This window comes from Rhyacophila brunnea, unplaced genomic scaffold (assembly GCF_057557595.1).
Source record: "Rhyacophila brunnea isolate RB1 unplaced genomic scaffold, BYU_Rbru_1.0 scaffold_8, whole genome shotgun sequence".
In the NCBI taxonomy this organism is placed as follows: domain Eukaryota; kingdom Metazoa; phylum Arthropoda; class Insecta; order Trichoptera; family Rhyacophilidae; genus Rhyacophila; species Rhyacophila brunnea.
Genome location: NW_028233350.1, coordinates 29,195,832 through 29,208,347, shown reverse-complemented (window position 1 = coordinate 29,208,347; position 12,516 = coordinate 29,195,832). Strand labels below are relative to the sequence as shown.

At 32.4% G+C, this 12,516-nt stretch overlaps 1 protein-coding gene across 1 annotated transcript in view; it reads right to left on the bottom strand.

Moving 5' to 3' along the window:
- Window positions 1–550: 550 nt before the first annotated feature.
- LOC147064107 (semaphorin-2A-like) overlaps window positions 551–12,516 on the bottom strand; it is a 654,225-nt gene continuing 642,259 nt past the window's right edge. The window contains exons 7-13 of the mRNA XM_085958708.1: window positions 10,041–10,302; window positions 9,719–9,873; window positions 8,524–8,719; window positions 6,158–6,427; window positions 4,262–4,396; window positions 3,963–4,071; window positions 551–3,026 (exon numbers count right to left, since the gene is read on the bottom strand). Of these exons, the coding sequence (XP_085814834.1) occupies window positions 2,958–3,026; window positions 3,963–4,071; window positions 4,262–4,396; window positions 6,158–6,427; window positions 8,524–8,719; window positions 9,719–9,873; window positions 10,041–10,302 (1,196 nt within the window). The 3' untranslated portion in view covers window positions 551–2,957. The remainder of the gene's footprint in view (window positions 3,027–3,962; window positions 4,072–4,261; window positions 4,397–6,157; window positions 6,428–8,523; window positions 8,720–9,718; window positions 9,874–10,040; window positions 10,303–12,516) is intronic.

Here is a 12,516-nt window from a genome sequence, read left to right as displayed (position 1 = left end):
ATTGGACATTCCCCAATATCTCCGTAGCATATTGCTCTTTTCATTATAAATAGTCATAGATATATCAATTTAGTTTTAAATATAAAATATAATACTTCAATATTTTTCTTATCATATACCTAACGCCATAACCCTTAACATAATGAAAACCAAACACTTTATATTATTAGAATTAGTATGTACATTTAGACTAAGCAGCTGTCTTTCTAGAGACGACAGAAGTGTTGGTTCATATTTAATGCGTTATGTTTAATATTACATCCTATGATTCTGGTATTTACATGGTTTTATAAAGTTTTTTTTAAATAATCGCACAAGCTTTCTGCGTCCAACGTATGTTCACACGACTTTTTCTTACGTCTGCACGAGTTTCAGCTGCAAAATTGTATTAGTATTAGTTGTATCTTATTGAGACAAAGGCATTTAAGCATATTACATAATTTAATAATGTGATTAATTTGTAATAAATTAATAATTGCCATAATTTTACGGAAAAAATATGAATGTTACTTTTTGAACATTTTTACAAAATACTATTAAAGTTGTTAAAAGTTTTGATACATAATTATGTTATTGAAATGAGTTTATTAATTATATAATTTCATAATGAAATATTTACAATGTTGGTATCAAAAAACTTTATTTTTATTAATACATTCCTTAGTTATTTATTGCCACTTTCTAAGAGTATAATATTATTCACTAAATTAAAATTACTTATGGTTATCTCATATAACATAAAAAATTCATCATGTAAATTATAACTTGTTCAAACGCAGAAAAATGTTGATTTGATAATCTTGTGACTTAAATTAATTTTCTATTACCACTGTTCCTATTAAAAGTAGCATATTTTTCTTAAATTGGATTGCATGATTTGAAATTTATCAGATATAGGTTGACTGCAGTTGACTATGTGTCATTTCCACGACTTTCATTCAGAAGAAATATTTTGAACCTGTAAATTGTAAAGAGATTTGATTTGAAGTATCTATGATTTTAACAGTTTATAATCTTCTCTATGAGTAACAACTCAAAAGCAAAATACTATTATTTTAAAATTTACAATGCTATCAATAATAATTATTCTAAAAGTACCTAGGTGGTAGTAGATAAAGGCAATCATGAGAAACTTTGAATGAGTCTTAGGTTTACAATTACAATATATTACTAGAATAAAAAACACAAAGAATTTTCAAATATTGTTATACAGCACAAAAATATCTATAGTTTTCTACGGTAAGTATGGAATTATGAATCGGAATTATGTTATATTATAATTTGTGGTACGCAAGTATTTTTTATTTAATGATCTTTTTAAAGTAAAATTTACACAATATGGAATCTAAATAAATTGAAGCGAAGTTTCTGTCAATGTGTTTACTTTACAATATTGTTTACAATTTTTTGAAGGACACAGCTTAAGTGGGTATCATGACCAAGTTAAATTAATTTTATATAATACCATTCTATTCATAAGAAGTAATTCATATTGTTAATAGTGTTTCCTTCTTATCCAAGTCTTGCATTCTGAAATTATTGGATACGATTCCATAGCCATTATATGTATACGGTAGATATATTCAATAAAATATATTTAATTAAGGTTCCATTTAAGTGATTTAAGCAATAGATAATCATAACAATTTACTGCACTAAGTAAAGTAAAGTTAAAATGTATTTTAAATTATGGGTTTATAATAAATTATTGTGAAATGCTAGAATTTAAATAAAATCATTATAAAATACAATTTATATTTAAATATATATGTTAGTAATATACAATAATCTAGGTATTTTTGTTAAACTCCGCTAAGCCTGAGCGTATGAGGTTGATACTGTACAACGTGTCATCGGATAATACTAAATCTTTCATGAGAATATTAATCTCATCAGTTATTAATTATTATTAGTGCAAAGTATACCAATTAATGTTTGTGACATTTCATTGTTTTATGCCTAATATTGTCGAAATAAGTTTGTTTACTAAGGCATTTACTTCACCTATATAAATAATCATTATTGATTGCGAAAAAATCCATATCGGTTTCTTCAAGGCAAGATAGTCATCTTCAAGATTTTAAATGCCTGTTCCCATATTTTATCTCGTATTCTTCTATGTTTTCAATGATTCATTATACCATTATAGTTTGATTTGTTAATAGTACATTTTTATATAACTAACAAAAACTGTACATTATTCAGAGATACGGTCCAGACCTATTTTTTTTCTCTAAAACGAATCAAATGAAATGTTAATGTTAGAAAAATTAATTTATTAGCGTTATTGTTCGAACTCTCTAAAAATACAGCTATTTTATTAGTCTCAACAATATGAAATCTCTCCAGTCTTATTCCCACAGTCACGATAACTGTTCTTTGGATTATTTGCTTCTGCATGCTAACTGGAGCAATAATAGATTATTTTTATTGTAGTTTTTTTTTATCTATCAGCTTACCGACACTTATAACGACTGCAAGAATATGGCTCCAGGAACTAATTTATATTATTTTGAAGTGTTAACTTATTATTATTTGGCAATAAATATTCCTTCAGATGACAATATACTATTATATTATGTTAATGCATTTTAAAATAATATACAGGTATGCGGTGGATTAAATCCTTGAATGAATAGACATAGTAAATAGTATAACATTAAATAGGTATCCAGAAATAAATAAAAACTTTTAATGTCATCGAAAAAGAATAAATAATTTAGGTGATAATCAGAATCTGAATCTGAATTAACACAATGTGGATATAATATTATGTAGACATTGAAAACAGGTAATAGTTTGTCTTTCAAGTGTAAGCATTAGTGCTTGAATGTAATATTAATGAACATTAATCATATATCACAGTAGGTTGTAATGTGTGATGGTACACAGCTGCTGCTGCTATGCGCAGTCTCCTTTATTATTGTTTTGTCTGAAGGCTGGTCTTCTTTCGTTTATCACCGTAGCCCCGGTTGAATTTCATTCGACAGCATGTTCTGGTGGCTTGTATTCTGCTTTGAACAATGCTGTAAATTCAACATGTGATGTATTCATTAAACAATATTATCAATTGGATAAAAATATGTAAGTATATGTATTTTCTAAATGTCCCACGAGGGAATAGTTGGTAAAACGCTTGTATATGAAACCATGAGGGTAGGTCCCATCCTATGTCTGGCAAAAATTGTAAATTGTTTTTCCAATGTTGGTTTGATCCAGAGGAAAAAGTTTAATAATATGGTAGGTCGAGTGAATGTCTAATCACCATTATCCATAAAAAGTCTGTCTGTATGGAAGCCCATATGTTTCGATTAGCAGGCAATTGGATTGGCTTTTACGCTTTCAAATCATTCTCCTGATATAAAATGATTGAAGATACAGATAAAATTATCGTTGTGGATGTATAATATTTTTATGGTTAAACTGTGTTTATAATGATTCCTTATTGATGTCTTATTAATTAATTATTGACATATATTATTGTCGACCTAAGTCTCCAATACCTTGATCGAAATACATATACATAATATATACAATAAGATGTGAATTTTATGCTGACAGAATTTGTGCCTAGACCTACATGCCATGTATAGATCATAAATACAACCTGCGGCTTCTATATCGAGATAAACACGTCATTGCGGTCGTTTCTGGAACTAAAACCATTGCAATACCTCCAGCATGCAAAAAGCGCATGGTGTAATACTGTAATCACATACAGCGCCATGACGTAGATGTCAATATATAGAAGACGCACAGTAACCTATGTATTATGATGAAGAAAATCTTGGTGAGTGAAAATGGTACAGTCTACGGCAGTGATGCCAACCGTACTATAATTATAGTTTGAAAAGTAATTGTATATTATCCACAAAGTGAATTCAATGCTTACAGAAAACAGCTAAACATATTAATAACAGTGATATTAAGTGTCAATTAAAACAAGTAATGATGAAATTTACCACTTGTTTTCTCTCCCATCCTTTCATAGCGTTTTTGTATTTCTCGAATTCATGACACCAGTCAGAATATACTTTTTTATATTCTTGTATTCTGCTGGGATGAGTACATCTGAAAAATAATAGAATGGTTTACAGTCGATGAAGGTCATTTATTTATACATTCAATATCATGTAAGTATTTTAATATTAGTAATCAAAACACACGTTTTTTTATAAAAATCTGCAGGAAGCAGTTACATAATTATTATGGTATTGGGTCATGTGCATCCTCTTATTACACAGTGTCGTTGGTTTATTACCTGTGGGTATCTATTTGAATATTGTAAATAGCGATGGCAATAGGCCCCATCAAGCACTCGTACTTCCCAGCATCACTTTCTGTCACCGACAGAATCACTAATCCATTTTCAATTGTCTCGATTAGTCGTCCTGACCTGCACAGAATAATCATAAAACGTAATGCATATTATATAAGAGGGTCAGTAGATAATTTTTGTATCAACTATTTTATTAATATTGCTTCTATGTACATAGTTGTTTTTTTAAACACTATTTCAATACTATTTCTTTGTTTGTCATCTCACATTGTGAATGTCTTGTATTTCTAATTTATAAAATACACTATGTGTAAATAAATAAAATCTAGTCATAAGATAGTCATATCTAAATAAATGAATTATAAAATATGACAACTGTTAGTAAAAACTCCAATATGGCTACGTCTCGACTTTCAAGGTGTGACTGTATCGGTGTACATCGACGATTTCATGGGTTCATATTACCAATGCGGAGGTTTTATGTCGAGTCAAAAGCTAAGAGAATTTATATCTACTACCAAGCGCAGAAAGACTGCATACTTTGGCCATATTTTCTGGAAGAGTATGTTTTAATCCAACTCATTATACAGAGAACGGTAGAGAGCACCAGAAGATTTTCTTAGCAACACAACCTCCGTAAGTGGCTCAATATCCAAGGAATTGGTGATCAGATACGACTGGTCCAGAGTAGGAAGATGTCCTGTAATTTGGTAGCCGTAATTCAATAGAAGACTCAAAAGAAGAAGTATGGAATTTCATGGTTGTTTATCAGAATAGATTTTTGGGTTTTCATCGCGTGTTCTTCCTCCTTCTTTCCTCGACGTTTCGGGCTCGTTATAGAGGTCATTCTCAAGAGGTAATGTATTGAAGTGTACTGTTGGTGTGTCGCTGTGTGCTGCTCAGAGTGTGTTGAAAAGCAGTCTGTTTAGCTGAGAGCAAAAAAGGGGGAATGTGATAGTGTACCGTATTATCTGCGGTGACCAGAGATACCAGATAGGATATTGGATTTTGTTGAATGTGCCGGAAACTATGATGTTTTTAAACGTAGCTCATCATCCCTATTAATGTTGTCAGGCTATCTGTCAATTTTGGTAGTTTCCTTTACTAGCGTGAAAAATATCCCTTATTCTTGCCCAATATATTGGTCTCAATTGTCAAATTTGTGGATAGGGAAGTACCTTATTATGATTAATTATGAAAAGACAAAACTTTAAAGCTTGTAAACACTGTCCATTTGACAGCAAAAATATCCATCACTAAATGCAGTGATGTCCCTAGACAAAATTCCACCCCTAGGCAGCGCCAAAATGCCGCCCCATTTTTTTATACAGTATTTTTTATCATCCTTTCATGACTTAAATATCTGAGAACTGTGTTGAATGGATACACTAACAAAATATATACCACTAGGTATTTATTTACAATATTGCGAGTCCACAGTCTCAGATACCTACATTTTAAAATGAGTAACTGGCAAAAATGTTTGGATAAATTAATTTGGTAGGTACATACTTACAATTCAAATATAATTCGCAAATCTGCACTTGTCATTGCTAGTCATCAAGGACGTCCAAGAACAACGGAAGTAAACTAGACATTGTGAAGCCGATATTAAAATTACAATCCTGTTAAACTTTTTATGAATCGATACATTCTGTTTCCAACCAGTCAGCTGATTTTTTTAATGGAAAGATATTTCAGTTATTACTGTTTAGGTACCTATTTTTATATATAACTAATGATTCTCCTCGATTTGCCGCCCTTCGAGTAACTGCAGCCCCCAAGCAACGCTCAATCTGCCTACCCCCACGGGACATCACTGACTAAATGTGTAATGTCATGTTTAGAACGTATTTGTGGTCCATGGTTGAGACTCACCCGAATTTGACTTCATATTTCCCTTTCTCTTTAGAGTGATGATACCACTTGACAACCTGCGACTTGAAGACATCGGGCATGTTCAGATAGCTAGTCAAGTGCAAGCTCTGCCCATATGACACCTGCAAAGATTTTGGCGACACAGCATTTTCACAGAGTCCCGTGGTGGAGTTGGTGACATCTTGAAGTAGTCCCGGCCGGTAGAGGCGGCAGGTATTTATGTCCCAACCGCAGTATGGATCTAGTGCACACCGTACACAACTGTCATACCTGTAAAGGAAAGGAAGTCGCATTAATTAAAGTAACATGATGTATAAAAGACATAACAGGAATTATAAATCAATGAAGAATAAAAGATGTCATAATACGATATTATTATGTATCAAAACTGACAAAAGAAGCAAGACAATCAGTGACAATACAACATACGAAAATACATAATTTGAAAACATCTCAGAAACATTCCCATTAGAAAAAAAATTAACAAAATTTTAGGTCAGACAGGACTCGAAACTGTATCTAATGGAATCCAGTTAATGTGCTTTACTATCTTAGTCACCTGTGTCATAACTAATTATGATGAAATCAACTAGAAGCACTTTTTTGTTTTTGTAAATTTTGTTAATATTGTATGAATACAGGTTTGAGTCCTGTCTGGCATCATAATTTCGTCAAGATTTTTTTTAATAGGTACGTCTGAGGTTTTTCAAATTATGTATGTTCAATAAAGGATGTTACATTACATTACATTACTACCACGAGAGGCACCAACGTACTAGAGTTGCATGACTACTAATAATTATTTTTTTCATGATTATCTAATTATGATTAATTGAGACACATGTTGCTCAATTGATAAAGTACTGAGATACCCGGGGTTCCAGCGGCTAGCTCAGGTGTCCATCGAACCCCGGATTCACAAAAAAAGATATTTTAAATTGAGGAGAAATTAAATGAAACCACGTCTGTCTCGTGCGTAACTTAGTATTATCTTATATTTTACATTTTTTTTATACGTTTACATATTTTCTTTTAACAATAAGTTTCGCAGGTCCATACACGTTGGAAAAAGGACACTCACTACTTTATTTTTTTTTTTCAAACTTCGCGTACCCACGCCGTCCAACAAAAAGGACTCTCGTGATTGGCCAAATTTTATCGCGTGATGTTTTTGATTTGACGAATCACGAGGACCACCCCGGCGCAGGCGCGTGGAAATTTGAACGTTGCCGGCAAGCGCGGCAAAGTTTATTATATTTGAATAAGTACTTATATTTAATCTTAAAATTATCTCTTTCATCCATCATCATTTATACTTTAAAATCTATCTTAATTACACCTCCGCTCAGTAAGTGATTTTCACGCACCGGACGAAGGCCTTTACTCATGAATAAATAAAAAAAATAAAATTACGTAGTTGAGCAAGGAATCAGATTAGATGTTTTATGAAGCCGTTTCTAGAGGTCAGGGTTACGTTTCGACTTATGACTACTAAATGATTATTTTACACCGGGAGAAGCCCGCCTGTAACAGGGGTTTATCAGTACATTGGAGGAATCCAATAGAAGACAGGATCAATTCCTTTCCGGCGTTTTTTTTCAAGATTTTTGAAGTTGTAAAATCTTGGGAAAAAGTATAAAAGTTGAGAAATCAGATCAGAGTGTATTTTTGACGTGTGGCATGTAGCACATAATTTATTTTTTCACAGTAAAAAAACGCACTCGATTGGATTCGAACCACCGATTATTCGGTTATCAGCCGAACGCACTACCTTTACGCTACAGTATGATACTGCAATCGTGACGATTATACAGTATAATATCATAGCTTAGAATTCTTCCGTTGTCTAGGCAGCGAATTTATTATACTTACAGTATAATATTATAGTTTAGAATTGTTCCGTTGCGTAGGCAGCGAATTTATTATTGTCGGCCATTTGCAATTCCTTACGTAAACAAACTATTAAATGTCAGACATTCGGTACTTTAAAATTAAAAACAACGAGAAACCATTATATAATTTAGTAATATAAGTTAAAGTGTATAGAAATAAGCCAACGGCGCTTCAATAAGCGGCCCGTTTTCTTACGTGTGTAATTTAACAATATAATTAAGAGCTAGTCGAAGAATCTAGGTTATCACAAGTTTTGTTTTGGTTTTGTTACACCAAAGAAGTATAACTTCTAACGCGCGTACATAAGTACACACACCGATTTTTTTTCTAATAGGTAGGTATGCTACATTTTCAGTTGTAATTTAAAGGAATATTGTATATAGAAAACAAGTGGTGTATGGGGGAGCAGAGGAATGTTCTGTACATTATGACATGTTAGTGGTTAGTTTGTGAGAAGTTCCAGTTTTACTGACCTCTTATGGCATTGATGAAGTGGAATTTGCCTGATACGCTGGTCGGTTGCAACATAGAGCGAGGCGTGCAATTTGGACAGCCGGAGGACTCTTATTGCTTCATCGTTTGCAATGCGCCATATATCCACCACATTCCATCTCGATTGACTGTCCTTTTCGGTTACCCAGTGCACTATTTTGTAAACGAGACCGTCATCTGTAATTCAATAAAAGTCCATCATTTAAGTAGGTAAATTGATTAATAGTGTACTTAATACTGTATAATTTTATATTTAGTTAAGTATCACATACAAATTAGAAAAAAATATCAATACACAACCAAGAAGTCATTCCACTACTGATCAGACACTAGTAAATTTACTCCAGCATGCATTTGAATCAGCGTGTAGCGTTATCCCCTTCCATGAATAGCCATATAGGTATAAGCCAGTTGCTGCAAAAGCTGTTAAAATTCAAATAGTTTGCAAGGCCCATATGGCACGTCTGAAGAGGGCACTGCCAGAATTGGATGATTTTTTATAGTGACTGTGATTTCACAAAATTATTGGATAGGTATATTCATTTTTCACAATAGTTATTATGGCGGAGTGATAAGGTTTGTAGTTATTGCTGGTGATCAGAGCTGATTTGCCAAAAAGAGACCCTAGACTCAAAATAAATAAAATTATGTTATACTTAACATTCGTCTCTGTTCTGGCAGAACACACTAACTGGAGAATACTAGTTTTGAGTAATTTGACTTTGAAGTTGTTAAAATGTTTGAAATGGTCTGTCACGTGAGTTTATTAAGTAGGTAATCGTAAAAAGGATTTCTTTAAAATAAAGACTGTTTATTTATTAAGAAGGTTTCCAGACGGTAAAGTTTGAAATAAGGAACATTTTGGTATAACTAACTCAATATGTCATTTTTCCGAATTAGTGTCTTCTGCCAGAACAGTGATGATATTATATTCTTGCCAAGATAATAGAAAAAAAGGATGATTTTCTTTTAATAATCCTCCTTTTGCTTTTATTGTTATTGTATTATTCAATCAAAATCTAATAAATTTTACATAGAATGTAACAGAAACTAAAGACGTAGGTCATCATATTATTTATATCTAAGAGGAAGTAAACGTAATCAATGGTGTCTAATGGTGTTTACGAAGTTTAGAAGAGTTCGTGACACAATAATTTTATGAAATCATGAACATACTTGTTCCCGCGTAAAATACAGTATAATGTCTATCTTTTCCAAGCATGTCAATGTGGAGTTTATCGACAACTAATTGGGTAAGGATCAGGTCTCTCTTGTAAAATATGGGCGCGTCAAAGTCTTGGCGAACTGCTTCATCCATCAGCGGATGCGATCTGAAAAGAAGCAATCAAAGTATTAGATTATTATAGTCTTTGGTAGTCAAGTACTGTGAAGTATCTGTGACCTGTGTGTGCACACTTCTACGAATAATCAATAATAATAACAAGGGAAGTACATAATGAAAATGTATATCATATAGAATGAATAAAATGAAAATTACCTGATAAAATTAAGCACCATATCAGGCAGGTCCTTGGTATTATTGACGCAGGTACCAGGCCGCGGTTCTGGCACTTTATTTCTGAGAACAGGAAGCCAGGCCGCGCTTGAGGTGACCTGCTCCTTGAACTTTCCAGAGAACGCTTCCTGGATGTTGCTCATGGAGTAACTGCAGATAGCTGAGCCGACCAGGCCATCACTGGATCCGGTTGTGAATGTGGCGTAGAATCGACTATTGTCTTCGGGCATCTGGTAGACGCTCTCTGACGGGAAAGAAGAATGACATCAAATTAAAAAAAGTAATTCGCACGAAAGTTCAATTTATCGACACTAAAACTATGCATGTGTAAAGGCACCATAATAATTAGTCGGATAAAAAGTGTATCGTAAGAGGAATATTTAAACAGAAGATATATTCGTTAACAGAGGTAAATGCCTAGGTGAGATATTATTTATTACCGTAATACATCGATCGATGATTATAAGAAACACGTATTTCCTGTTTTGATGTCTCTGAATTTGGGTGTGTCTTATAATCGATGGTGTTTTTCGTGAAAAACGTTATTTTATGAGAAAACGCAGAGATTAACGACCTTGAATTAAAATGTGAAGAAAAATCGGAAACCGAATCTTCGGAGTGAGCAGCAATTGGGGTTTGAAGTGTTAAATAAAATACTCGTTTTTACCATTGGATGTCTTTATAGTTTTGGAAATAAGTTTTATTTAGTGATTTTATGATGATTCATTTTAATTTCATTATTCATATTTAAAAATAGGGATGTCTAAGGGTGTCTTATAAAATATAAGCAATATAATACGGTACTTGAATATTTAAAAGATTGACCCATTAAGTTTGCAAAGAACGAATCTGTAATGTTAATCTTATATGATATAATGTTTAGTATTAGTAATTAGTCTTGACAGAAACAAAGTATTATATGTACCAGTGGCGAAAACTCCATACTAGGTGATTATTTAAAGCCTACCTTCTTAAGAAAAATATTTTTTAATTGCTTATTGACATATTTATATACTTAATCACTTCATTATTTTATGTTATATAAAAATAATTTATTTTGCCAACGAGAGATGTCGTATATGTAGGAATGTATTACAGTATTACACAGTTTACAAAACAACTGCAAAGGTGTTAAAAAAATATACCACAGCGCGCCGTAAATAAATAATAAACGCCGCGACGTCTCGACGTAAATAAATCTCCGATTATGTGTGAAATAATTCTGAATTTTTTTCGTATTCGTTTACGGACTTTACGTCTCGTAACCTCAGCAAGTCTGCTGATTTGTACGAAATAAGGTAAGCTCCTATCGCAGAGCCTAAAACATTCGCGCATAATAATGTTGTCACGACTGCGCACTTTGTCCAAAATCATTAATAATTAGATAATTAAAAAAATAGTTTCAACTGCGTTTAATCGAATATTAATAAATAAATAAGTATAGATTGTTTTTATAAATAAAAATAAATTTTATCTAATGATTTTTGATGGGTATACATGTTTTGAAAAATACGTAATTTAAACACATCGCTCATTTTTATGTCGTCAATGAGTTTTTTAAGTTCCATTGAATTAGTGTGTCGTTGTCATTTACTAGTGTGTACCTATTCATTAGTAGTAAATATTGTACTATTCTCGTTAGTATACATGACAAGTGTGCTCTTTTTATCAGATCTCCACAGCCTACCTCTTTCCAAAAGTCACCCTTGGCCACTGCTATGTACATATAAGTAGGCGCCTTTTTATTTTAATTAAGTAATCGAAATTTCCGATTTCAAGAAAAGGCAGAATAATGGTATGGTAACAATAAGCTGTCCACAAATACTAGATAGTGATATCTGGACCTTAACTCTTCGAAATGAATGAGCACTAAACATTTTTGAAAGAAAGCTCTATTGCACTAATTTCGTCTGTACTATTTAGATGCATTGACACTTGAGGAGACAATATACAATACTGGACTCTACGGTCTGTAAAACTCCAGAGCATTTCACTCAAATGGAATTTGAAGACTACGCTGTAAATCTCATGTGTATTATGAATGGGCAAGCGTAATTTTCAGGAGCCCAGTAAGGTGCAGGAATAGATAGATGCAAGCGAAAAAATCGCTAAATAACCCCTTTTCCTTTTCGAGGGACACCTTCATTAATATATTTTTACAAGGAGTTTTTGTAGGCTATCGGCTAAACATATTGGTAAAATGCTCTGTATTCGCACAATATTATACCATGTGAAGATAAAGATGTGAAGAATATTATTTTATGTAATTTAAATAATATTGTCAATCATATTATTCTATACAATACGGAAGTAAATGTACAATGCATGTGAAATGTAAGTTATTATTTTGAAACAATTCACAAATTCATAGGAATACACCGCTACGATCCCCAAGTTACACGTAAGAATCTTGTATTTATAGCCATGTGTGAATGGAAGTTGGAAAAATACAATTTCT